This window comes from Halichoerus grypus, chromosome 11 (assembly GCF_964656455.1).
Source record: "Halichoerus grypus chromosome 11, mHalGry1.hap1.1, whole genome shotgun sequence".
In the NCBI taxonomy this organism is placed as follows: Eukaryota; Metazoa; Chordata; class Mammalia; order Carnivora; family Phocidae; genus Halichoerus; species Halichoerus grypus.
The window spans coordinates 3,084,241-3,111,822 of NC_135722.1; the positions used below are offsets into that span (position 1 = coordinate 3,084,241).

At 57.5% G+C, this 27,582-nt stretch overlaps 1 protein-coding gene across 5 annotated transcripts in view; it reads left to right on the top strand.

Annotated features, from left to right (window-relative positions):
• Positions 1–27,582, top strand: part of SHANK2 (SH3 and multiple ankyrin repeat domains 2) — a 506,338-nt gene that overhangs the window by 304,819 nt on the left and 173,937 nt on the right. For all 5 annotated transcript variants that reach the window (XM_078057637.1, XM_078057641.1, XM_078057642.1 and 2 more), the window contains one exon: positions 22,906–22,981. In XM_078057637.1, coding sequence (XP_077913763.1) covers positions 22,906–22,981 — 76 coding nt within the window. The remainder of the gene's footprint in view (positions 1–22,905; positions 22,982–27,582) is intronic.

The following is a 27,582-nucleotide window of genomic DNA, read 5'->3' on the forward strand; positions in this document are numbered from 1 at the left end:
AAATATGACACAGAACCAGCTGCAAATGAGTTAAATGGTGCTGGTTTAGGGTGTTAGTGGCATTTATGAATATTGTAGGAAAACATTTACTCACTAAAATTCCTCACAGTTAAAAAAAAAAAAAAAACCCACCAGCTCCTTTAGTACGCTCCGCAGTAGACTTGTTTTTGCTTCTCTTATTTAGGCTAATGACAGTCGTACAATGGTCTCAGTGTCGGGATTTTCCCCCAAAGAATCAAGCTTTGAAGCACCGTTTTCCAAATACATACTAATCTTTCTTTTACTTTTTCTAATCTGGGAGAGCTCAGGACACATAGTAGGCACTCAGCAGGTGCTGGTTTCCTTCCTTTTGGTCTGAAATTTGGGTTTGGTTGGGTGTTTACGGTCTTGAAGACTTTTCTTTGTTAACTCATCTTCAAAGCCTGCCCCCCCCGACCCCCGGTAGGGTCAGTGGGCGTAAACGCACCAGCCACCTCCTCCCAACGGGTGTTCTCCGCCTCATCAGCTCCTTAGATCTTGAGAGATGTCTCCTTCGCGAGCACTGAGCGTGGGGGCTCTCTGGTGCAGGGGCAGCACAGATTCCCGCCCGAGCTGCCCGGACTCAACCTGAGCACAGGTGCACGAGCACGGCTCCGCGCAGGTGGGGCCGCCAAGATCTCTCAGAGGATTCTGGGCCCCTGCACCCTCTGCATGGCACACTCTCTGCTCCTCCTAAAGCACGACGTGGTATGAGATCAAAGGAGAAGACAGGCCCGCAGAGACCCCAAAGGATTCTGAGACGGGGCTCGGCCACTGCCGTTCCCCTGAGCAGTAGTTCCTGCACAAGTATCTGCACACGCAACACACGCACATGTGTGTGTACACGTGTTTTCTGGCACACGTGTGCACGTGAGCCCATGCACACACATGTTCTCTAGCGCACATGTGTGCACATGAGCCCATGCACACACACATTCTCTAGCACACACGTGTGTGTACATGTGTTTTCTGGCACACGTGTGCACGTGACCCCATGCACACACATGTGTGCACGTGAGCCCAGGTACACACACATCCTCTAGCACACGCGTGTACACATGAGCCCATGCGCACACACATTCTCTAGCACACACGTGTGCATGTGAGCCCAGGTACACACACATCCTCTAGCACACATATGTGTGCATGTGAGCCCATGCACACACACGTTCTCTAGCACACACGTGTGCACGTGAGCCCATGCACACACACGTTCTCTAGCACACACGTGTGCACGTGAGCCCATGCACACACACATCCTCTAATGCACACGTGTGCACGTGAGCCCAGGTACACACACATCCTCTAGCACACATATGTGTACACATGAGCCCATGCACACACACATCCTCTAACGCACATGTGTGCATGTGAGCCCAGGTACACACACATCCTCTAGCACACGTGTACACATGAGCCCATGCTCACACACATTCTCTAGCACACACGTGTGCACGTGAGCCCATGCATACACACATCCTCTAATGCACACATGTGCATGTGAGCCCAAGTACACACACATTCTCTAGCACACATATGTGTACACATGAGCCCATGCACACACACATTCTCTAGCACACACGTGTGCACGTGAGCCCATGCACACACATGTTCTCTAGCACACATATGTGTGCACGTGAGCCCGTGTGCACATTCTCTAGCACACACGTGCACGTGAGCCCAGGTACACAGGCATTCTCTAGTGCCCACGTGTGCATGTGAACCCAGGTACACACGCATCCTCTAGCACACATACGTGTGCACATGAGCCATATTCTGTTGGTAGAAGCAAGTCACGCTCACGTGGGGGGACTCTTACCAGGGAGGTGGGCTCCCAGGTCTGTCCTCCACAGGGACCATTGGCATGTTTTTTAACTCAGAATGGGGTTTGATGGCACTTTGTAAAAAGTCCTGCAACAGGAAGGGAAGTAGGGACCGGGCAGAAAAGTGAAGGCTGGAGCTTGCTCGTGGTTGGCCGTGGGGAGCTTCATCTAGCTGTTCGGCTTCCTTCAGAAAGCCTTGGCTATTCCCAACCTCTTTGTCAGGAGGCTTAGACTCCCCCAGAGCCCGCCCTGTCCTGCTGATGCTACTCACACGTCCCAAGTCCTGCTTTTCATCGAGGAGATGCTTTAACGACCCTCCAGGTTTAACCTCCACATGCCCAGAGATGCTGTGGGTGGAGACAGAGGTTTTGGCCGGTGCTTATGGCTCGGTCATTCTCAGCCCGGTGCACACCATCTGTGGCCGCAGCTCTGTGCATCTCAGCTCCGAGAGACACAACGCACCCGTTTTTCAAATGGTTATGTGCAAGGAGCCTTTGATGATCTTCAAAGTGAAAACCTTACAGTAAAAAATGTACAGTATACATACATCTAAAAATTTAGCATCATGCCCTCTGTCAATCAACGTCCCGCCGGAGAAAACAAGCACCTCTGTCGGTGTTCCCAACAGAGGGGACAGAATACGGGAAATTGGTCTCAGACGCATTGAACGGGCTGGAGGAATAGCAAGGCTGGTGTCACCCAGAGCTTGGTCACTGCAGGAAGCCCCGGCTGCCTCATGTTACAGGTGCATAAAGAACAAAGAGGCGTTCCTTGGGGGTGTGGGAGCTTTCTGTGGACACCGCCAGATGCAGCGTCCCCGCGAGACACACAGATCTGTTCAGACAGATCTGTCTCCCCGCGCCAGACCCTGCCTGCTGCCCCTGGTGGGGGTCGGGGAACGCAGTGCTTGCACTTGTCCCCCAACAGCACCAAAGGACGGGGACAGAGCAAAAGCACACGACCCAACTGTACGGGCAGGCAGGAAGCGACCCGGGACAGTGCAGGAAGATCATGTCCGTGCGTCCACGTTTGGCACGGAGAATCCCCGTGGTGGTCCCGGTGTCCACGAATATGCCCACACCCCTCGAGCGGCCCCACCCCCAGGGGTGCAGTCTCGGGAACCCGTGAGCAGTTGTGCCAAAGCTCTAGACAAACAGGACCTGCTCCCTCGATGTGGAAGCCGCTGGCATTCCTGAAGAATTCCGTGTGGATTCAGTCCACGCCAAACGCGCTCTGTGCCTTATGTGACAAGGGTTTAGGATCACGCTCAGACCGTTTATAAAACGGCCTCCGCACCCTGGAGTTGGGTGGGGACCTTGGGAGGCGTGTGGTGCGGGGTGACCGCCCTCGGCTGCAAGCAGTGCTTCCCCAGCACGGGACAACCTCGCTCAGCCCCGTGGCCCCTCAGGACTCCCCAGGAGCCGCCGCAGGAGGCCTGGCGGCTCGCAGAGCGGCGCCCTGTCCCACCTGTAGCTGTGGTCCCAGGGAGCAAAGCCTTCCTGCAAAGTGGGGTTTGCAGGGTGTGTAACGTCCGGCTGGCCCGAGCTGACCACTGCCCACCGTCGTGTGCCTGCAGCCTTGCTCGTGGCCTCCTGGAGACGTGTCGGTCTGTGACTTCGCGTGTAACTGTGGGTCACCTATTAGATCCAGATGACAGTCACTGAGAACAGCCCTCCAGACGCCCATGCTAGGTCCTGGGGAGGACGCACCCGAGGCGGGAGAAGGAGTGGCCGTGAGGGGTCCACGGTCGGTGAGAGAAACAGAGCCCGAGACAGGGGCTGGCCTCCTGGGGAGGAAGAGCGGTGCACGCCTGGGACCTTTGTCACCGGGGCTGCCTCCATGTGCCTGGGGGAGAGGTACCCAGGGTCCTGCACACAGGGGGGTGGCTGAGAGAAGCTACTGCGGGCAAAACTCAGTGCAGAGTCCAAGCACAGCCCACGGGCAGAAGCCTGGGCCTGGGGGGGTCGGAGTGAGGATGGGGCTCCCGTGGGCTCTGGAAGGAAAAAGCTTTGAGTCTGAGATGTTTTCCTCCAAAGAGGAGAATTCCAAACCCCAGCCTGTCCTCCGTCCCTCCCCACGGACGTGTGTATGCGGGTGAGCACGCACACAGGCCTCGAGCACGCTCGCCGACGTGTGTACGCGGGTGAGCACGCACACGGCCTTGAGCACGCTCGCCGACGTGTGTACGCGGGTGAGCACGCACACGGCCTCGAGCACGCTCGCCGACGTGTGTACGCGGGTGAGCACGCACACAGGCCTCGAGCACGCTCGCCGACGTGTGTACGCGGGTGGGCACGCACAGGCCTCGAGCACGCTCGCCGACGTGTGTACGCGGGTGGGCACGCACACAGGCCTCGAGCACGCTCGCCGACGTGTGTACGCGGGTGGGCACGCACACAGGCTCGAGCACGCTCGCCGACGTGTGTACGCGGGTGGGCACGCACATGGCCTCGAGCACGCTCGCCGACGTGTGTACGCGGGTGGGCACGCACACAGGCCTCGAGCACGCTCGCCGACGTGTGTACGCGGGTGAGCATGCACACGGCCTCGAGCATACTCGCCAGGCCTGCATGGTTTCCCGGTAATGAGACACAGGTGCGTGGCCTCCACCCCCCTCTCCCGGGAGGTGACGTGAGCCCCAGGGCTGTTCCCTCCACAGGGGGTGGGAGGGCCGCTCCCAGCACAGGAAGCCCTGTGTGCTGCACGTGTGCCCGCTGGCTCGTCCCCACAACCCCCAGGAGACAGCGCTTTCTCCATCCCCCGTCATCGTGGGCCGGGTAACAGCACCACCGGCCAGGGGCTCAGACAACGTTCGTCCTCGCGGTTCTGAAGGCTGGACGTCCAGGGTTTGTATCCGGTGAGGGCTGTCCTCCTGGTTTGCCGAGAGTGAACTCCAGTATGTTCTGCTTCCTGCAGGGACCGTAATCCCGGCACCAGGGCCCGTCCCTCCCGCATGACCTCATCTAACCCTGACCATGTCCCAAAGTCCCCGCCTTCAGATACCGTCCCACAGGGGGTGAGGGCTTCGGGGTGTGGATCGGGGCGCAGAGGAGACGTGACTCGGTCCCCAGCACAGCACAGAGTTTCAGTGCATTCCTCAAGCCCCGTCACCCGTGGGCATCAGGGAGGGACGCAGACGCGGGGCACCGGGACCACATGACACGGAGCTAATCCTTTGCTGTCTCTGGAGGTGGCGACAGGAAGGAGAATGCCCGCGCACACGTGTGACTTCACGTCCACCTTTGTGCTGGACCGGCTGGGCAGGTGGCAGCCCCCACGTGGTGGCATTTGCACAATACTCTGTGGTTTTCAGGTGCGTTGGTGCACCCAGTGGGTGTGTGGGGGCGTCTGTGGGTCACACACGCCTCTGCCCAGCAGACCCACCGTCTAGCATTCTGTCGCTTTGGTTAGTCCTTGAGAGAGGACCCGGGCTTGCCTGTGCCATGTTCCTGATGGCAAAGCCGCATCTCCAAGAGCGTGAGACCCAGGCCGGAGGTCATGGATCGGGAAGGACAAGCCCTCCGCCCAGCGCTCTGGGTTCGCCGGTGGCCGGCTGAGGACACGTGGAGGGAGGCAGAGGCTCCCTTTCATGTGTAGCCATGAGCTCCTCACCGTCCTGGGGAGACAGGGTGCCTCCAAGGACACGAGCCTTTGAGATGCCAAGTGCGGAGGGACGTGGGACGTGGGGCTGTACGGGGCTCGTGTGCGCGGTGCTGAGCGCTGTAGAAAGGGGGCCGGTGCTGTTGTGGAAAACCCGCCCGCGCTATTTTTACCCTCCGTCTCTGTCTCTCCGCTGCTGCCTCCCACTGAAATCCCTCCCGGTGAGCGGCAGCAGTGGTCCCCTGGGCCTCCCGCGTGCCAGGCACAGGCTGTTTCTGTGACCTTCTGAGATCAATCAGACCGAGGGCGGAAGGAAGGACACCAGGGAGGCAGGAACCCACGTAGGTCCGAGGGCCCGTAGCCTCCCACTGAGCTGCCAGCCACCAGGATGAGGGGATGGTTCAGGATTTGCTAGGACCCCCAAGTAGAGACGCACGTTGGATGTCCTGGGTGTGAAGCCCACCTCTTTCACAAGCACGGCCGCCCTGGGTGCTCATTCCCCCTGTCAGCTGAGAGCCGAGCCCAGGGCACCTAACGCCCCTCATCCCCAGGAGTGCCGAGGCGGGAGGTGTGGGACGGTGGCACAGAGCTTGGTCGAGAGACCCGCGGTCCAGGTCCAGGTCCACACTCACTGGGCTGTGTGGCCTTGGCTCAGTTGCTTAACTTCTCTGGGCCCAGATTTCTCACCTCTGATTCTTCTTGGGGCACTGATTCCAGCAAGGTTGGGTGAACAGGATGTGAAGGCTAAGTCATACCACAAACCAGGCGTGCGTCTGGGCGGCATGGGCCGGGCCACCACAAGGCAACCACACGTACAGGTAACAGGGCGTCTGTGCTTCTCCCCCGAGCAGTAAAAACAGCACCCCGTCTTACAGATCATTCATTCTCATCTCCATCTGACAAATAGAATTGGAACTTGTCCTGGGTCAGGAGGCCAGTGAGTAGCGAAGCCAGGGTCTGGCTCCTGGCGGTCCCTGGGGATGCAGAGAACATTCATTGAGAATTACCACCCTCCCCGCCCCTTTTCCAAGTGACAGGAAGCCTATAGCTCAGAAAGGCAAGCGGTCTCGTCTGAGGCCGCACAACGTGCCCATGGTGGCCATTTAAGAAAAGAAAGCAAGGACAAATGACCAAAAGGAGGGAGGGTCTCCGTTCTTGCCGCTGACACCTCCCTTCTTAAGCAAGGTCACGGGGCAGGGGGAGGAGGAGGACCTCGCTGGGAGGGAGGCATTTCGGCCCCCAGCCCCACACCACGGCCTTGGCCCCCCTCCTGATACAGCTGCTCACCTCCAGCCTTCAAACCCAATCCACGGCGAGTCCCTGGATTTTTTTCCCCAAATCCCTCCATGCCTCCTGAGATCCCAAGCTACCCCCTCCCCCCGGGGGACGCAGGGTCCAGTGAGAGGCATAACCAGGACCCACTTCCCCACAGTGTGCTTCCTTCCCTTTGCCACTGGGCTTGGCGGGGTCATGTGGCCAAGAGGGACTTGGCTGCCCGCTGTCCACCACAGCACACGGGGCTCTGGAAGTGCCAAGACAGAGGACACACAGAGTGTTACAAATGAGAAAGCAATTACCCGGGATGAGGATGACAAAGCCGCTAAGTGTTACCTCGGCCCCGTGCTAATAGCCGGGTTGAACCATTTTCCTCTACCCGCTAATGGCATGCATAATTGTGCTGGCTTTCCTGGCGTCCTTCACCCGTACGTATTTAGACTAGTGACTGATGCATTGCCATGGAAACCGGCACTAGGAAAAAGAACCATCCCTGGTACAGTGGGAAGTGGAAGGATGCAGGCTCCAATCTGGAGCTTACAACTTGTGTCAAAGAACTGAATTTTCCGCCGATCCAATGTGCGGTCTCAAAAAGTCAATTTTGTGAGCCTCCCTGTGGATTAAACGCTCCGGAGCCATCTTTCTTCTCCTTCTGAGTCCTTTTTTCTATTTCTTCTGCAATTTCGACCCCGGAGGGCCGCAACTTTTTTTTGTTTTGTTTTGTTTTGTTTTTTTGTTTCCCTCTTGGATTAACAGACAATAGTAGATGAGGCCAGCTTCGGGGACACGGTCCCCGCGTGGACCCAGCGCGGCAGCGGGACCCGCCTGAGTGAGATGGTCACACCCAGGCTGCAGATGATGGCTGAGAATTCACGGTTCAAGAAGAAAGTTCATTTCGGAGGTACGGTGCCGCCTCCCGAACCCGCTTCGGGGTGGTGTGCCGAGTCTTTGTTCTCTGCCAGAATCGCCGTCCTGGCAGTCCTGCGGGCACTTGCCCAGACGGGGCGGCTGGCTGTGTAGGCTGATTGCTCTGCACTTGGTGTGTTGTTAGAATTACCGTGTATCTGGTGGCTGTGCTTCCCCACAGAAGGCTATTGTTTCCGGAACGGCTCTCTCCTGCTCCCGGTGCGGAAGGGAAAATCAAAGTAGCCGTCAGATCGTGCCAGAGGGCTCAGGCGTCGCGGTCGCTCTTAGAGCCCCCGCGGCTTTTCCATGTTCTCAAGAGCCCCGTGGAGAGGCTGGTGGGTTTTTCAGACCAATTCGGGCGTCTCTGCCTCGGGAAGCAGTGTTGTGAACTCGGAGGGAGGGCACCTGCATTGTGAGTCGGTTCAATGTAAATGCATAGATGGTCCAGGATTCCTGCGTCCTCTCTGACCTGACAAACTGTAGGGGAAGTCCCCAGACTGGTCCAGGGCAGTGTGCCTCCTTCAAAGAAGCCTGGCTCGTTTGGGTTTTTGTTTGGGGGTTTTGGGGGCAGTTTTTTAAATCAAATGGACTGTGTGCTCCTTCGGCATTATAACCCGGGGGACAAGACACCATATGTATTTTCAGATTGCATTCCTTTCTTCAACTTCTGCAGAGGGCCATTGCTGGCTGCTCCCTGTCGCTCAAGGAGACCGCTAGCTCGCGAGAATCTGGCTGGGGGGGATGGGAGGGCTCGGCCACCTGGTCAGAGAAGATGCCGCTCCTTGATGGAGCCCCCTCCCGGATGGCGCTTTCACGTGGGCCGAGAGAAACTGAGCCATGACCTGTCGAGACTCCAGGGACCCCCTCCCAACCCTGGTGCCGGTCAGGGGCCTGTAGCCTCTCTGGGGGTCGCCTGACCTCTCAGCAGGTTGGTGGATTGCAGGGAGTGGGGCTAAGGTCATTGCCGGAGCGGGGGGCATCTCTGTGTGATCTGTTAGCGCCATCGGGACCGCTGTGCCCCATCCACCCCGACCTTTCCAGGGGTGAATCCACTGATTCCTGTGACCTCGGACTGTGGTCAGCCCGCTGGGCGGCCCGGCACCAAGCCAGGAGGGCCCCAGCTGCCCTCCCGCACGACAGGGCGGTTTCCTTGAGCTCCACAGGTCTTTCTTCTCCGTGTCCTAGTTCCTAAACCTCAGCTGCCAGCATCCCTAAAAAAGATTGTAAAGAACTAAAAAGAATCCTCCCGCCCCCAGTCCGTTCCTGGGTTTAAATCCAGCTCTGCTGCTCAAGCTTGCGGTGCCCTTGGCCCTGGCACTTCACCTTCCTGGGCCACGTGGGGGCGGGGGCGGGGCGGCCCTGCCTCGGGGGAGGGGTGTCCTAACCTGCTGTGGGTCACCCTTCCACAGTGGTGGCTCTGACTCTCGAGGGCTTGGTGCCGCTGCTGTGCCAGGCCAGGGAGGCGGCCCTGAGACTGGGCATTCCGTGGGGTCAGCTCCTGGGTGGAGGCAGTGTGCGAGGGAAGCGAAGCATCGTGCCCAGCAGCCATCCAGATGTCCTGGCACGACAGAGAGACCAGGCCTCTGCTCCCTGTGGGCCCAGCTGCTGGATGCAGGGCCAGGAAAGTCTTTCTGAGATCCTTGCCTGCCTTCGAACACGCTGCCCCTCCGCCAGGGTCCCCTCAACCCTGGGGCCAGAGGTGCGGTGGCCTCCCCCAGGCACCCCTGGCCAGTGAGGGCTTGTCTGAACGCAGAGGGAGGGAAACGGGGCGTCCTTGGCAGGGACGTGCTGGCCGAGCTTGGCAACAGCACGCCACACGGGCACCCGGTCCTTCATGGACTATAATTTCCACTGAAAAAGCCCCACTCCTCTGTGTATTGGTATAAACGCTTCCACTTAGCCGCCTGGGCCGATTTAAAAAAAAAAAAAAATTCTAATTACTACAGAGTAGAAACCAGCTCATTGACAACCAATTTGGGGAGGGTGGGGATCGGTCGACAGTGCCAGGAACCGGGCTCAGCTTCCCGTCCAGCGGCGTCGGGCCCAGGAGCTGCAAGACGGGGACGGCTGGGCGACACAGGACTGCAGACCCCCCACCATGAGCTCCGGGTGCCGGGGGCGCTCCTCCCGAGCTCGCAAACGCAGGGGATCAGGGCAGGGGAGCAGAGGGTTGGGAGGAGGGTCCCTATGGTGTGACCTTGGGCAAGCCCCTGCCCCTTCTCAAATGGAGGTCCTTAGCCCGAAAGCCTGTGATTCCAGGAGCTTCCTACATCCCCGAATGATTCTCAACTCCAGCATTGTAAAAGGCGTCCACGGGGAACTCTTCATCCCTGAGATTTGTCTTTTTAAAACGGCTGCGGGGGTGCAGTGCCCTGACCTTTAGCCATGGAGCCAGGGTTTGGACGAGCCAGGTGACCTTGGCAAGTGTCCGGTCGCACCTGACTCTCTCCTGGCAGACAGACTTGCTTCGTGGCGCTGCTGTGTGGTTGTAGCAGAGGGGCTAAGGGAACGCCCAAAACCAGTTCCGTCACCCGGGAGCGGTGTACTGGGGACGTCATTCACCCTTCTGGGCCTCGGTTTCCTCCTCTGTGTCTTGCCTTGTGGAGGGGGGGCACCTGTTGATGACCAAACATAAGACGTGGCTTTGGGACGGTGCTGGGTCGGCTTCCAGAGACAAACACTGGAGCGTGTCACCTAGCCATGCAGACCCATCTATCCTGCCCCACGTCGTCGCCATCCCCAGGTGACGGTGTGGCTCTGATATTCCACGGTCCTGGAGGGAAAGGGGGACGTGCCCTGGGGAGGGCTGGTTCGGGAAGGAGTCTGGGAAGATGGTGCTCTCGGCCCCCCAGCTCCCCGTGGAGGTGCCGGTGAGTGTCTGTCAGAGGATGAAGGAGCTCAGCACAGGGCAGAGGGACTACTCCACGCCCAGGTGTGCAGGGCAGGGCGGGGCAGGACCACCAGCTCCGGAGCTGGGTCACCTGGGCTGCAGCCCCCGTCCTGCTCAGCCTTGATGTCTCTCACTTCCTCACCTGTGCGGTGGAGGACGGGCTAGCTGGGACCACCCAAAGGAGCTCAAGCATTTTGCACTTGAAACAGCGCATGGTGCATGGGGAGGGCCAGGTAAACATCCCCTACAGTGGAATGACAGGTGACAGCTATCAATGGAGGGGGACAGTGATGGCAGCGGGATGCGCCCCGCGCCTGGGGTCACCTCCCTCCTGTCCCCTTCCTCGAGCCCTGTCTCGGGGGCTGGCCTCTCCCTCCATCGGGTCGTCCCGCATTCTGACCATTTGCTGAGCCTCCCAGCTGAGCCACAGCCCTTGCACCCGGGTGCCCTTGGCTACCTGGCACGGAAACTCACCTCTCCTATGGATTGGTAGATGAAGCCGGGGCCAGCGGGCCTCGGGGCATGGGCGCACAAGCCCCGTGGCCTCAAGGGGCCCCATGGGGCAAAAAGACTGCTTCGTAAAGTTGTAATTACAGAAGCAGTTTTCTGCTCACGCGGTAGCACAAGCACTGCGTAATTCCCAGGCTGTCCTCTGTGAGCTTACAGTGTGACCGGCAGTCCCCCAGGGATGGCTGAGAAGACACAGCGGTCCTGGGGGGGTCCAGCTCTCACACGTGATTGCTGTTTATCAGGGAAGGAAAATCGGCCCACGTGCCACATCTTCGCCTTTGCCTCTGACTTTTGGAGTTTGTAGATTTGGTGACCGCATGGTGCCTGAGTGTTTAGGACCCGTGACGTGTGCCCTGGAGGGTGGGCGGGGGCGGGCACTCCCCGTGCCCAGGCACCCTCGTGCCAACTTTAAGGGAACTCAGGGCACATGGTTATTGGAGAAGTGCCAACTTGAAGGGAACTCAAGAAAACCTTGCCACTGGGTCCTTGCCCAGCTGTGTCCGCGCTGGGCTGGTGTGCCCCGACCTAGAGAGGAGGGGAGAATGGAGCGGATGACACACACCACACGCGTGTGTGCACAGGCTGGGGACGGATGGAGCAGTGCTGGGGGAGCTGGGAATAAACAGAATCCAATGACTCAGTTGCTTATTGACCATAACCCAGCACAGATGTGGTTTCAGCTACTGGAAACCCAGGTGTCGGGGGTGGGGTGGGGGAAAGGGCTGCCCCTGTGCAGAGCCCAATTCTGTTAGTTGATGGAGGAATCGTGCAGGGGGCTGCCAAGCACGGAGCGAACCACCTCACGTCTGAGATAAGGACCACTCCCCCAACGTGCACAGCGCAGGTGGAGTGTCCGAGGAGCTGAGCACGCACCTTGGCTCTCGCCGTCATTCAGAGTCAGAACTTGAACGCCACACTCTGTCTTGCTCCTGCAAACAGGGAAATGCATTTTCTGGCAAACCAACTCCTCTTTCACGCGGGTTTTCTGACCGGGAAGCGAGATCCTGAGTTCCTTAACTAACTCGGATTTAGGTACTCTGAGCAGGTCTGGCTCAACTGGGCTCTATTGAGGTATGGTCTCTTTGTGGTTGTGGGGGGCAGAGTCATGGTCCCCACAGACGTCCACATCCTGATCCCTGGATCCCGGGACTACATTCAGAGGCATGGCAGAGGGGAGGGGAGGTCACAGGGGGAGTGAAGGTTGCTAGTTGCTGACTTTAAGATAGGGAGATTAGCCGGGAGGGCCCCGTGTAATCCCAGCAGTCTCTAAGCGGGGGAGGGAGGCACACAGTTCAAACGAGAGCGATGGCACTTAAGGACTCGGCCCAGCGCTGCTTTGCAGATGGAGGACGGGGCCCCAAGCCAAGGAATGCGGGCGCCTCTAGAAGCTGGAAGATGCAAGGGGATGGACTCTCCCTGGAGCCCACCCCCCTCCCTGCAGGGAACACAGCCCTGCCCACCCTTGCATCCTAGCCCGGTCAGATCCGTGCTGGATTTCCAACCTCCGGACCTCGACGAGAAAACGTGTGTGTCGTGGTAGGCCACGAGGCTTGTGGTAGTTCATTACAACAGCCACAGGGCAGGAGCACGCCCTCCGCCGTGAGGCCACGTGGCACGCGCTCCGCTGTAAGAACAGTGTCCTTACTTTGTCCTCCTTTCCCCTGCGGGGCCAACACCAAGGACCACGAGGTGCTCCATAAATGTTCTGCGGCTGATGTCGTGAATAAACGCCTGAACTTGGCTAGCCACTGATCTGGGTGGGATTAGTGTACTTCCATGTTGCAGTTCCGTGGCCCTGTGAGTGTCTCGCAAGTGCGGCCCGATGTCCACGCCCGGCGGCGGCTGGGGTCAGGCGAGGGTGGGAGGTGGTCCCCGCAGCCCCTGCCGACCCGACCCCACACGCCAGTGCCCAGCCCGCCTGCCTTTGTGCCCACTTCCGGCATCTCCCTGCATTCCTCTCTGCTTCTCCTGCTTTGCAAGGAGCCCGTCGGCATCTTTGGTTTTAAAAAAGAAAAGTTATTTCTGTCTTCATCCCCATTGGTAATCTCTTTCCTCCTTGTGGTTCCGATTCTGCATTTGGCTCGCCAGCCTGGGGTGTAGCCCGAGTGGTGTCTGATTTAAAACCCGCTGGAGATCACAGGAGCCTGTGGGAGGGCGGCGTGTGGATGCGCAGCGCCGGGGGCTTGGAGTGGGACGGCCCAGCCACCTTGCTCCGCCCGGTGTCCGGAGCCCTGTGACATGGCAGGAGGCTGCCGGGCCGCATCTGACTCGGTGCCAGCCTGGAGGAGGCACCCAGCACGCAGAACTTTGATGATGGCTGGGCTAGGGGCTCCCCCCTGCTCAGGTGTCCCCCGCTGCAGTTTTTGCCTTTTTGGGTGAGGGGCCAAAAAGGGGGGCCAGAGAGGACCTGGATTCCAGGGGAATGAGGGACACGGGATGTGTCACGGGCTTCACGGTCCCTTCTTTTTGTGTCTCTGTCTGTCTCTGTCTCTCTCTCGCCTTTTGGTGGGATGGAAACTAAATCTTCAGAGAAATAGGAAGCAGAACTCCGAATGCACGAAACCCCAGTTCTGTGCATTTTCCGTGCTGACGTAAGGGACTGCAGGCTCAGTGGCTCCCAGCACCACCTGCTGGGCTCACGGTGCCAGCGGTCAATGGCGCGGGCAGGCTCGCCTGGCTTCTGTGCTTGGTCTCGGGGCCCTCATTGGGGTGTCAGCCCGGATGGGCTTTTCAGCTGGTGCTCCCCCCACGCGCTGCCCCTCACGCGCTGAGTTGGCAGCAGGACTCTGTCCCCGGGATCTACGGGACGGGGGACCCCGTGTCCTTGCTGACCACCCTCCAGGGGCCACTCTCAGCTCTAGTGGGTCACCCACAGTCTGGCTTCTGTGGCCCCTCCATCCTCACACCAGCCAGGGGTCGAATCCCCTGCTTCCCCTCCAGCCACAGTGGAGAAATGGTTTTCTCCTGGAGTTAGATTCGTCCCAGCCCCGGATGGCGTCCCTTTGCTGTAGAACCTGACGTTGTCCAGGGGGTGAGGCCAGGGCAAAGGTCACAGACCGTGGCAGCTTCCTGTGCCCCTGGCAGGATCTCCTTCCAAGCAGTGGTGTCTCCAGCATCTGGAGAGAAACAGCCTCCTCTCCCGCTCCATTCCGCGGCCCAGAGGGGACACCTGTGTGCCGCCTCTAAAGTGACCCTTCCTGGCTCACAGTGGCCCCGGCCACCACTCACCCTTGCCTTCGGAGCTTGTTCTAGGAAGTCAGCCATGCGCCAGCCTGCCTGGGACCCCGGGGCCGTCTTCCCGTGTTCTCAGGGCTTGGGCTGCGCTTCCTGGCAGAATTTAGTTCTTTGCGTTCACCTCTGGACTGGCCTGTTCAGGAATCACAGAAACTTGAATTCTTCTTTCTCGTTTTGAAAACCTACCCCGGCGTTCCGCAAAGGAGCTGTAAGTCAGTGCTCCTTCTGTCCCTCCTCCTGAAGACACGTGCATGGTCTCGCAACAGCTTCTGAGCTGGTCGTCCATAAACCAAGTAAATTTGGGGAACGGCACATGGGGAACAGGGCGGAAAGCTCAGTGTGTTATCCTGTGTGATCCCCGCATCGTGACGGGTGAACTGAGATGGTGCAGCCCGGAAGGGTTTCTGGTCCTTTGCGGTTAGTCTCCGGCCCGCGGCTGATCCCAGGCTCTTTCTCACAGAGAGGGGAGACAGAACCCCTTGTGGGTCCAGTGTCCCTCGTCTGGTCATTTTAACTTCTCTGAGACCACGGGTGATCGAGGGATGTGGGCATGCCTTGAGGGCCGTGGAGGGGAGTGCCGGCTCTGCGGGTATTTGGAGCCACGGAGGGGTGATCGTCACTGTAAATGCCGGTATCCCAAACTGGAGACAGGGGTGTCCCAAGCCCTGCAGTGGACAGGCCGCCAAGCCAGGCCCTGGGGACACTGTCACGGTCCACTTGGGTCACTACAGTTTCTATGCAGAGCAATAGAAAAACTGGAAGACCGTGCCCTTTTGGTTGCAAGAGCCCTAAAACCTGCGTGAGCTGGGTTACATGAAAAAACATACTCGATTGTAAGGATGCGGGGACTTTCCTGGACCCCGAGGGCAAAAGGCATGGCCCAGCCTCCCCTGGTTCGGGAAGCAGGGTCCGGAGGCAGCATGGGCCTTGCCGGGAGCCGGGCCAGCTCAGCCGGCTCTCTGCAGGGTCGCCCGTGCTCTGCCGCTGCCCCTCTCCTTTCCCCATGGTGACGGCCTTGGTGCTCTCTTCCGACAGGAAGTGGAGACCGCCCCACGTCAGCTCCACATTCCCAGGAGAGGGTCTGATGGGCAGCTCCTGAGGTCCCACGTACAGATACGGTTTGTGGGGTGGGGGGGGTCTTCCTCCATCCTGGGGGACAGACAGGAAAGCCCAAGGTGGACTCCTGGAGCACAACATAACCAGAGTCCCAGACAGCCTGCACGGGGTCCATTTACAAGTGCACGTGTCCCCACAGGGCTGTCACACCCTGCTGCCGGCCCCTATCACAGATGAGGAAACCGAGGCTTGGAGAAGCGCTTTCCAGCCCAGCCGCGCAGCCGGCAAGGGGCTGGGCTCACGATTGCCGTGTTAAAGACAGGCCTCTGTGCCCTTCCTCGCGTGCCTCTCCTGTGAATGGGCACCTGTGAGCAAGGGCGCCACCCCCACAGAGGGCATCTCCTCCCCGTGAGGGCATCTCCTGACCTGAGAGCCCTCGTCCCCGCCACACTGGCCTCTGAACTACCTGCTGGCCCTTCAGAATCTCTGCAAATTTTTTTGAGAATGTTGCTTTCCTGGTTTCTGCTTCCAGAACCGGTCACCCTCAAGGACCCGAGGCCATTAGAATCTCCCCAGATGCCCCCTCTTGGCTTCCGTGCTGAGCTTTTCCGGATCCTCTTCCCAGCAGCCCTGCGTAAGGGGCTATTTTAAATGCGGACACTCTGAGGCTTGTCATGCAATCTGTCACCCTTTCACGAGTCGCGAGAGGTATATGGAATGGGATTTCTAGATTTTTCTCTTTCAGTGTAGATTTTTCTAGGCTATGCTCAGAAAGACGCTTCTGGGGTGCGTCCACCTAAACCCTGCCTGTGTGGGGCGCCCGGGTGCATGGCCCTCTCCTGGGAAAGGGTTAGCCGCCAGCCGCATGGTTGGCGGAAGGGAGGTGCCTCGTTGAGAAGTCGCAGACTCTGCGGTCATTCCATCCTGCGGTCGGCTTTGTAGCTGAGAAGCTGAGGCCCAGAGAGGCGGAGTGAGGAGGGCCCACGTTGTCAACGTCAAGGTCGGGACTAGAACTCTGTTGTCTCCATGTGCAGGGCAGGCTGCTTCCGCCCCAGCAGTCCCCAGGAAGAGCAGGGGCCAGCACGCTGTGCTCCAGCCTCGACCCGTCACTGTCCGACCTGAGGACATGAAACTGTCAACAGTGAATAGGGGCCAAGGGGCCAAGGGCGTGGGGTTTTTACCCCCTCTGTGCACCAGGCTGCGTTGTAGGAGCCGGGGCTCCAGTGGCGCAGTGGGATTTGAGCTGGGGAGAGCGCATCCCAGAGAGAGTCCAGCAAGTGCAGAGGTCCTGAGGTGCAGACAAGCTCGTCATTTGCAAGGAAAAATGAGGTGCCTACTATGTCAGGAGTGAGGTGATGGAGGAGGGAAAGCGTGGGAGTTGAGGCCACACAGTGTCAGGCCTGTGTCCCCCAAGGGCACTTGGATGTGCCTCTCATTCCATGGGAAGTTGTTGGAAAACAGTAAGCAGCACAGTGGCATCCCCCTAATTTTTACATTTCTTAAAGCTCCCTCTGCTCTATAGAGAGTAGATTGGAGACGGGACAAGCGTGGAAGCAGGGAGACTGAGGCTCCTGCACCAGTCCAGGCAAGAGCTGATGTTCACTCAGACAAGGGTGGAGGGACTGCTGCATGGGAGACCTGGTAGAGTATCTGCTGCATGAACACTGGGCCTGGCGCTGGCCAAGGAGGGGGGCCTGGTTGCAGGCGACTTGGTTCTTGACTATAAGAAGCTTCAGACTTGAGCAAAACATGGAATGTACGGGCTCCCGTGGGAGAGAAGGCCATGCACAGTCTGCGTCAGTCAGCTAGGTAAAGCTGCAGTAACAAACAGGTCCCTAATCTTAATGACCTAAAACCACAGAGGTTTATTTCTCATGCCACATGTCTGTCATGTATCCCAGGGGGCTCACTGGGGTACCCAGGCTGGTGGAGCAATCACCATCTCAGATGTTTTGGTCACCATGCCCCAGGGCAAAAATCAATGCTGGGGGCAGGGGGCGGTCTCGCACTGGGGACTCGATGCTCCATCTATCCAAGAAGTGACATAGGTCACTTCTCGAAACTCATTGACCCAAACTAATTTCAAGGATTTCCAACCAAGCCAAGGTCCCCTTCCTCAGCATTCAGCCCTCAGAACATCTCAGAAAAAAGCCAGCAGGTCCTGTGTGGGCCATGGGTCCCTCGGTACTAATGATGGGGTCCAGGAGAGTCCGGCACAGTGCCTGGGCCAGCCTGGGGCACAGCTGTTCTCGTGGTGACCGGGGTGCCAGGCCCCTCGAGAGGTAGCACCTCCAGGACCCCCACATGGAGAAGGGAGCAGTCTTCTCCCCGGGGAAGGGATGCAGGCACCCAAACTCAGTGTATGCACCACACCTTGGGGGGCTGTTTCCCGGCCGTTGGATGCAGCGTGGCAAACGATGAAATGCATTACTGCATCCTTCTGAACTTTTTCAGCTGTAACAATGGTAAGCGACATTGCTGAACAGTCAGGCAGAGCTGTGGGTTGCCTGCAGGGCTCCGGACCATGTCACCAGGGCAGTCGGTCACTTCCTCCCCACCAGCTCCTCTACTCTCCTCGGTGTGACTCATTCTCACGCAGCGTTTCCCCCACGGTGGCATCAAAAGTAGAAATAGCAGCAGCAAGAGTAGGACTCCATTGTCCAGCCTGGGTCACATGCCCCTCCCCTGTGCTAGGCACCTGCTGTGGTCGAAGGAACAGCCGGCCAGGCTCCCTTGCCGAACACCGGAGTCCAGGGCCGGGCAGTGGGGGTGCGGAGGGGCTGGGCAGCCTCACTTGACCACATGGCTGGCTTTGGTAAGGGCTGACCCCAAGAACAAGGGAGGCACAGCCCAGGAGAAGGGGAATGTCTTTGCACATGGACTGGGAAGGGTGTGGCTGGCCGGTCACGTCAATGCAAATGGAAGGCAGAGGGTGATGGTGCAGGATGGAGGGTAGAAGCAGATGTGGGGGCCCTGAGGGTTCTTGTTGGGACCCTCTGGAGGACTCGTGGACTTCTGACCACACCCACGAGCCCGGAGTGAGCTATGGTGGTTGTGGAAGTGACCAGGTCGGCCAACCTGCAGTCTTCAAATATGTGTGTCCGTGTCCACATCCAAATGACGGGCGGGGTCTGTGCCCCTTCCTTCCTTGGGTCCGCTCGGAGCCCCAGGTCTGTCCCATGGAGGACACCCATTCCTTTATTCAATCTTGAGATGGGCACAGGACCCCCCCAGTGCCTGCCCTTAACAATGCCCTGTAGCTGGGGTTTCGAGACAGACCTCACTTGGCCATAGCCCTGCAGGACTGAGGCATTCTGGGAGGTTTGGGACAGCAGCACAGGCTCCTCAGCCCCCAGCGTGGCATGTGGGGCCTCCTCTCCTGCCCCCAGTGCTGGGCAGGTGCAGGGCAGACCCAGAGGCACACGGGGTGGGGGTGGGGGGCGTTCCCAGCACAGGCATGGGGAAGGGGCACAGCCCCTCTGGATGCTGGGCTGGCCTCGAACCTCCGGCTTCTCCTCCCCTTTGCCCAGCCCACGGTGTTTCCTTGGTGACTCACGTTTGCATCAGTGACTCCTGGGAAGGGGTCAGCCCAGGCGGCCGGCAGCCCCCGCCTCCCTGCGCAATGACAGCAGGTCCCAGCTTGCCAGCAGAGGCCAAGCCTGGTGGTGACATGAGTGGCCCACTGTGACAGTGGGGAAGCATCCTGAGAGCAATCTAGCCCACGTTCTCTCTTTCCAGGTCAGAAACTGAGGCCAGGCAAGGGCAGGTCCACAGGATTTGGTGTCTAGCCTCAGAGCCCACATCCCTCATCACTGAACTCTGCTACTTCTGTAAATCGGGAGCAAGGCATCCAGTTACCACTGGGTTCTGTGTGAAGGCCAAATAGGGTGGGAAACTTCATTTTAATGGAGCGAAGAGAGAACTTAGTAGAACTGCTGTAATAATAATGATTAGGATGGGGTGATGGTGATGATGGTGATGATGGTGGTGATGGTGGTGGTGATGATGGTGATGGTGGTGGTGATGATGGTGGTGATGATGATGGTGATGATGGTGATGGTGGTGATGATGATGTTGGTGATGATGGTGATGATGATGGTGATGACCATGATAGTGTTAATGGTGGTGATGAAGGTGGTGGTGATGATGATGGTGATGATGGTGGTGGTGGTGATGATGATGGTGATGATGGTGGTGGTGATGATGATGAAGGTGATGGTGATGATGGTGATGACCATGATGGTGGTGATGGTGGTGATGATGATGATGGTGATGATGGTGATGGTGATGATGATGGTGATGACCATGATAGTGTTAATGGTGGTGATGAAGGTGGTGGTGATGATGATGAAGGTGATGATGGTGGTGGTGGTGATGATGGTGATGACCATGATGGTGGTGATGGTGGCAATGATGTGTCCCTCAGTACCTCTTCTCTTATCTTTGGGGCCATATCTGAGAGCAGACGTGTGACTGTGTCCGGGAGCCAGAGGACAGGAAAGACCTGTGCAGTGGGAGGTTTTCATAAAGCAGGTCTTTCTAAGGGTCTCTTTTCTCTAATAAGATAATTGAGGTGGCAGAAGGAAATCTATTGTTTTCAATGTTCTTACTGAGCCAGAATAAAAACTTGGTAAATCTTATGTCAGTCTACATTCTTCCCTCTTTTGTTTAAATTTTATTGGTCCATGAAATCCCAAAGTCTGGGAACCACTGGCTGACCTAGCCTAGAAATGGATCCCTTTCTGAAACACACACACACACACACACACACACACACACACACACACGTTCGCTGCATGCTCTCTGCTGCTGGAATCCACAACTTCTGACTTCAGCCAGAGGCCGGCACCAATCATCTCTCAGTGCCCAACACTTCCCTAGACAACCAGCAGAGAGCTGCCTACATAGGGCTTAAGCAAGCGAGGTAATTAAGAATAATAATAGCAGCTTACAGCCAGTCCCCAGTAGCTTTGTGAGCTACTCTGCGTAACACAGTGAGGCTCAAATCCTACATATCCCTTCAGGGCCTGGCGCATATGGGGCCCCCACACAGATGTCACAGGGCTGAGCTGGCCAGATGCGTTGCCTGGCCCATGTCCTTCCTCCATACAATCATCTGACTGCTGACGCCCTTAGCCCAGACCACAGAAGGTCCACGTCCTCAGGCTCTGTCTTCACCCCATCCCCAGGATTCTGAGCTCCAGATTGCAGAGCTAAGGCCCCACCCCCTATGAGTCTCCTAGTGCCTGCATGTGGGGCACAGGACCTGTCTCCCCTGTGGGCTTGATAAATGACTCGAATTGCACATATGCATGCTGTAGAAGCCGGGAAGGAGGGCAGCAGGACGCAAAACATCTGGGCACATTTTGTCCAGATGCCAAACACAGAAGAGGTGCATGAAGCTTGGCTGGACCAGTGCCCAGCCCAGCGATGGCCCCATGTACTCAGGCTACTCCAATGGTGTACGGTGTGTTTTCTTTGCTAATTATACAGTAGGTCACTTAGATTAGGTGGACAAGCACTTGCACTGTGCATCTACTAGGGGTTAGGCATGGCGGGTGCGGTGTGATAGAGGCCAGCCCCCACCCTTGGGCACAGTAGAGAACATGGGGACTTGGACTCCCTCCAGGGGTCAGTTATTGTGGTCTAGTGGTCTGAGCCTGGGCCTGGAGCCCATCTTCCAGCTTGGGTACTCATCCTGACCCTGCCATTTAGTGAATGTGTAACTTTGTCTTGACAGCCTTACCATCTCCAGCCATAAAGTGGGCACAGTCCCACCTCCCTTGCTGGGCTGGCATGACCAGTGAGTGGCTGAGCCCAGATGACCAGACCATAGCACAGGGGAAGGACTCCATAAATGTTAGTGATGATGCAGCAGGGACACATGGAGCACAGAGAGAGAGGGGCCAGCTCCCATGGGGGGAACCCCCAAAGTCCTGAGCAGGATTGGAAAGGTGGCTGGATGTGGTTGAGCCTGCAAAGCAGCGCACACCCCCTCAGTGGGGGTCATGAGGGTCCAGGAAGGGAATACAGGAACAGCACTTGGAACAGGGCCTGGTATACAGTAAGTGCTCAATTAGTGTTTGCGATGACAGTGGTGATGATGATGTTGCTGTTCATGGAATTGTACATTTTGGGTTGTTGGAGTGTCGGGTTAGGGATGGGAAAGGCGTGGGGAGGCAGGTGGGAGTCAAGTCCCAGAGGACCCGCCTGCACATCAGTTAATCCAGTGTTAACTGCCGTACCAGTGAGTCCTTCAAGTGTGGCCTGATGAATAGAAGTCTAATTGTTGCTCACTTCAACAGTTCAATATATGGAGACCTGGGCATCTTGTGGGAACCCTAGAGGGTTCCAGCATCCTGTAGACCCCAGGGGTCCTAGCTCTGAGCTGGGCAAAGCCGCAAGAGAGGGTAGGGAAGCACACTGGCTTCCATAGATGCCAAGCTTGGAAGAGACCCCCCCCCCATCATCCTCGCAATGGAATGTCCCATTCCATTGCTCACATTCCATTGGTGGGAAGTGCTCATGTGGCCTTTCCAGGGTGCAAGGGAAGCTGGGAAATGTAGTCCTGGGCTGGACATCCGCTCCTCCCATCCCCCAAAGGCAGCTCCATACTGTAGAGAAGGTGAGCATGCATTTTTGCTGAACTAGCTGCCTCCGGGCGTAAAAGGAGCCGAGAAGGACTATGCTGACCTTCCTCAGTATGCTCACGTGCACTCACTTTTGAACTGGAAATGTGCTTTGGGGGTTTGAATACAAGCACGTTCACCTGGGAATGTGGATTGACCACAGAGAGGGTTACAGAAGTCACATGAGATTTTGAGCCATTTTCTTGAAGCCAATCACATAATTCCTCTGTGTTTTTTCCAGGGTTTAGGAAGGAGACTGTCCAGGAGATTTTATTTGCAGGGGGCAATATCTGAACAGTAAAATCACAGCCGAATTTCTTGTATTCGTGTGGTGGTGGTTTTCTCCCTGCGGCCCTGAGCAATCTGCTAAATCTAATTGCATCGCTCATATCATGTCCCGTGAAATTTACATCCAAACCTGCTGAGTAAGAGAAGCAGGCGGAGGACTTAATTAGGAACGTGAATCACATTTGGGGTTTTGTGTGTTTGTTTGTTTTTTAGGAAAGAGCAACTATCACCAGAAAAGTAACAATCAGCATTCTTCTCCCAAAAGGCGGTCATCTTCAAATTTGCTGGAAGGCCCAGCAGCACTTGAGAATACCGTTCTGGAGGGCTCCCTGGGCCAAAGGCGCGCTGCTATTCTGACTTAAACCACAGGGCCGTCTTCTTTGCAGAGAGCTTCCTCCTGCTCCCTCCTCGAGCCCAGGACCCAGGATTCTGCCTCCGTTTTGGAATGGAGCTCCTGACTCTTCAGAAGTCGGCCGTGGGGCTCATATGCGTTCCTCAGATTTTGCAAAGTCAGCTCCCAGAACGAGGCCTTCTCTTCCTCCCAGATCTTTCCCCAGGAGAGCGGGTCTGGCGCTTCGTAGGTCAGATAAATGAGAGGCCTGGCCGGCCTCGCTTGGTTTCTGCATTCGGGGTGTGTGACTTTTCTAAACAGTGTTTCTCTTCCCTCTCTGTACAGAAACTCGTGCAGATCGCAGCAAGAAGCTGTTCAGGCACTACACGGTCGGCTCATATGACAGTTTCGACGCTACCAGGTAAGATTCAGCTCTTTCTCTGCCAGGCCCCCTCTGGTCAAAGATGCTCTGTGTGCTGCGGAAGCGCTGGACCCACTTGCATGCAGCCTTCGGACCCCCTTGGCTTTTTCCCTCGGTGTGTCCGCTGTGACCTCCTGCACGTGGGCTGCATTATGGAAGCCACCCTCTTCCAGGGAACTGGCCCAAGATGCGGTCTCTGCTGCCTGAGGTTTGGGGTCGGGCTGGAGCGCACCTGTGGGGTGTCTAGGAGGAGGAAGACCGGGCGTTGTGGGGGAGGGGGGGAGCAGCGCGGACACCAGAGATGACAGCAGCTGGCCACGGGAATCTTCAGGATCCGTAGCTCTGGGGTTCTGTCTCATCTGCATCTTCCCTCTTCCTTCTGCCTCCGAGTTGAAGTCTTGTACGAGAAAGGTTCATCCCCCTCGAAAGGCGTGGCACCAGGCAGGCAGAGCCTTTGAGCACGGCAGGTTTGCTTTCTGGCTCCTGTTCAAAAGGGGGGTTGTTTGGTGCGTGGGGAGAGCCGTGGAGCTTTGGTGATGTGACATGGGGCACGGGTTCCAGCTTCCCCGCAGACACTACACGGGCACGAGATGTCCTCAGGTCTCTGGCACCTCCTCCTTGTAACCCCGGGGCAGGCCGAAGCAGGCTGGGGTCCTGCCGGCCGAGGGGACCGACAGCTCGGAAACGAGCTGCATTTCCGGCCAGTGTCCCTGCAGCTACTTCTGCTTCTCCGGCTCTTCCTGTCCCCATGCGCCGAGTTTCTCTACCCCTCGTTTCTGTCACAAACGTAAGTCTCCTTACATCAGGGGCCGGAAGGGTGTGGAGAAAGAACCTTAGTGGACGGTGGCCTCAATGAGAGTTAGCATGCGACGCAGAGAAAGGGAGGAGACGCAGGCCATGAGACCCGCCGGGACGGGAAGGTCCTGCTCCTAGCCCTGCTGGCCGGCCGGCCCTGGGGCCCTTCCTGAGAAACCCACCAAACCACGTCCTCCATTAGGGCCAGGCTGGGAAGGGGTCTGGACACCCTGCCCGGGGCTCTGCCCCGCCACCCCCGGCCGCCGGGCGGGTCTGTGATAAGCAGCGCAGACTGTGCTCGGCACACTGCTGCCTGTGGGGGTCCAACCTGCTTTCCTTCGTCTCTGTGCTTCTCCTGAGTTAAAATTCACATCACCTAGCTACCATTTCCAAGTGCACGGTGGTGGCTTTAGTACGTTCACAATATCGTGCGGCCAGCACCCTATCTAGTTCTAGAACGTTTCCTTCCCCCGAAAGGGAGCTCCTAGCGATTAAGCAGTCAATCCCGATTCTCCCTGCCCCCAGCCCCAGCACGCACCAACTGGCTCTCTGCATGTTTCATGGAAACGGAGTCCTACAACACGTGATCCTTCATGTGTAGTTTCTTCACCTAGAATAATGTCTGCAAGGTTCATCCATTTTTAGCAGGATCAGTACATCTTTTCTAAACCTTTTATTGTAGTAAAATTTACTATCTCAACCATTTTTAGGTGCACAGCTCAGTGGCATTAGGTACGTTCACGTTGTTGTGCGGCCGTCCCCGCATCCATCTCCAGAACTTTCCATCTTCCCAGACTGAATCTCTGTCCTATGAAACACTCAACCCCGTCCCTCCATGGCCCCCACTGGCCACTCTCTGTCCCCCTAAGACACTGACCCCCATCTCTCCCCTGGCCCCGGCGCCCACCGTCCACTCTTTCTCTGAATCTGGTGACTCCAGGGACCTCATAGAAGTGAATTATACAGTATTGGTGCTTTTTGTGACGGGCGTATCTCACTCAGCATAGTGTCCTCCAGGTCCCTCCGTGTTGTAGCAGGTGTCAGAATGTCCTGCCTTGTTAAGGCGGAAGAATATTCCATCATCTGTGTAAGCCATATTTTGCTTGCCGTTCCTCTGTGGATGACACCTGGGTTGCTTCCATCTTTTGGCTCTTGCAAATGGTGCTGCTGTGGACATTCTCACCCAAGTACTGGTTTGCACACCTGTTTCCAGTTCTTTGGGGTGTATATCTAGCAGTGGAATTGCTGATAGGACCTGGTGTTAGGGCTGACCTGTCCCAACCACCTATCTGTCATAAACAAGAGGTGTTAGGACAGGAATCCCACACCCAGCAGAGGACCTGGGTCGTCCCCTCCTAAGGGGCCTGGCCGACTTTCCAGATCTTGCTAACATTGCCCACTTTTTGACCTTGAATGCTCAAGTTACGATCCTGGCCTGGCCACCAACGCAGCCCAGAGAGAGACTGCTCAGGGTCTGGTGGCTTCCAGGGAGCCACGCTTGACCCTGGCTTCTCCTGATGAGTCTCTCTTTGGGTCAGATGAATTGTTTCTGCAGCAGCAAGAGGCTGCCTGTCAAAGTGGACCCTGGACACGTGGTCACAGCCAGTGTGCCTGTCATGCTTTGCTTCCATTCTAAGAAGGAGGGTGCCTGAGGCTCCGAGAATGCCCAGAGCTGTCGCCATGGTTACGTGGAGGGCCATCCAGCCTGGGAGGGGGGCTTCTGGGGAAGAGCCCATGAGAGCCACGGCTCGTCCGCAGGCTGTAGTTCTGCAAAGCTCTCTCCCCCCAAGGCCGGTTGCTGGCAGAGAGCCACCAGCGGGCTGCCCTGGGTGCATACGTGTGCATGAAGGGGGGTGTGTGCAAACTCTCGGCGTTTGAACCAGGCGGCTTCCCCACAGAGGAGCTGTCGAAGGACCCGAGTTGACTGAGCCAGGGAAAGAGAAGACCGCGGGGCCAGGCTGGCTGGGTTGCATTTCATGTGGCGGACAGCAGGACCGGAACGAACCGGGGACACACGCTGCAGCTTGGCCCACAGAAGGCATGCAGAGACATCATCACTGTTCCGAGATAGAACAGAGCTGTCTCAGGAGGTGATAAGCTCCCCGTCATTGCAGGGAGTCAAGCAGTTTGGGCATTCTCTTTCCGGAATGTCTTAGAAAGTTGGACCAGGTGACCTGGGAGATCCCTGCCGGCTCTGCCCTCCCTGTGTTCTGGTGCCCAGATGAAGACTTTGATTTCATAGGTTACTGACCACTGGCTTGGTGCCAGGGCCTGAGACCATTGAGAAGAGGGACATCCAGCCACACCCGGGTCAACAGGTGGCTTCTAAACAAATGATAAAGGCTCTGGGCTTGACCGCGGTTCAGGAGTCAACCCCCACCTTCCCAGGGTGGGGGAGTCAGACGCGCCGTGGGCTCACGTTGCCCAGAAAGAGATGTGAGTGATCATAGCGACTTTTATGAGCCCCCTGCCACGTACCAGCGGCACCTCGCCTTGATCGCGGCTGCTGCCTGCCCACCCTCCAGTGACCTTGGAACTCAGTGTCATTATCCACTTCACAGGAGAACACTGTAGTGGAGGAAGGAAGGTGACATTAAGGACCTGGCCCTCAGCCACCCGGTCACCTGGAATACGGGGCCTGTGCCCGCAGCTCCCCCCGTCCGGCGGTGAAGATGTTACTGCCCGAGGCCGACCGTGGAACTGGCCTGGGATTGGGGGAAATTGGCAGAGACTGAACCATCACTTGGTGGAGTGTGTCGGGCGGACGGAGTGAGGATATTACCTGGGTTATGGGGTCTGGGCTTTTCCACACAAGGTGCAGGGGTCGGCCTGGGCAGCCCCTGCCTCCCAGAACTGACTTCTTCCAGACCGCGCACTTGGCAGGGGTGAGCGAGCTTGTGGCGCCCACCGGCCATCACAACCCAGCGGCTGGCCTGTGTGGCTCTTGAGCGGGTGTCGGGGTGAGGCTGGGCCCTGGCTGAGGGCCGCACATGCTACTGTACGGACCAGCCAGTGGATCATTAGCCCATTTCGGAATTCCTGTCAGACCCGGCCTAGTGAGCCACAGAGATCTGGGGTGGCGTGCCAGCAGGCGGGCCAATTACCCGCTGTAGGCGGCAGGGCGACGGTCTGGCCAGGCAGCTCACAGCTGAGGCCGCCCCATTGCAGATGCAAATGTAATTAAAGAACATGCAATAGGAAGCGAGACTCAATGTAGACAGTTTCTGAATCAGTCAGGAGGCGGTTCTCCCCTTCCCATCCCCTCTTGTGTCAAAAGCTTTGCTCGGGGACGCAGAGCTCAAGACCAGTCTGACAAAAACACACCTGTTGATTGTTGAATGTGTCCAGTGACTCCAGCCCTCCACCCACCCAGCATGCACACCACAGAAGGGTCTAGAAATGTGGGCACATGGTCAAGATCAGAAAGCAGAGACCCTGGGGCCATTTCTACACAGGACCTTACAGATATTTCAATGTTTTTTTTTTTTAAGATTTTATTTATTTATTTGACAGAGAGACACAGCGAGAGAGGGAACACAAGCAGGGGGAGTGGGAGAGGGAGAAACAGGCTTCCCACGGAGCAGGGAGCCCAATGCAGGGCTCAATCCCAGGACCCTGGGATCATGACCTGAGCCAAAGGCAGATGCTTAACTGACTGAGCCACCCAGGCGCCCCTTCAATGTTGTTTTTAAAACACTTCTTAACACAGGGTATGGGAGTCTCAAGTTCCCACGAGTTTTAAGTCAGATCTCTACCCTCATTAGCATGGGGCATGCAGGAGAAGTCTACCTGGGAGAGGAAGGGGA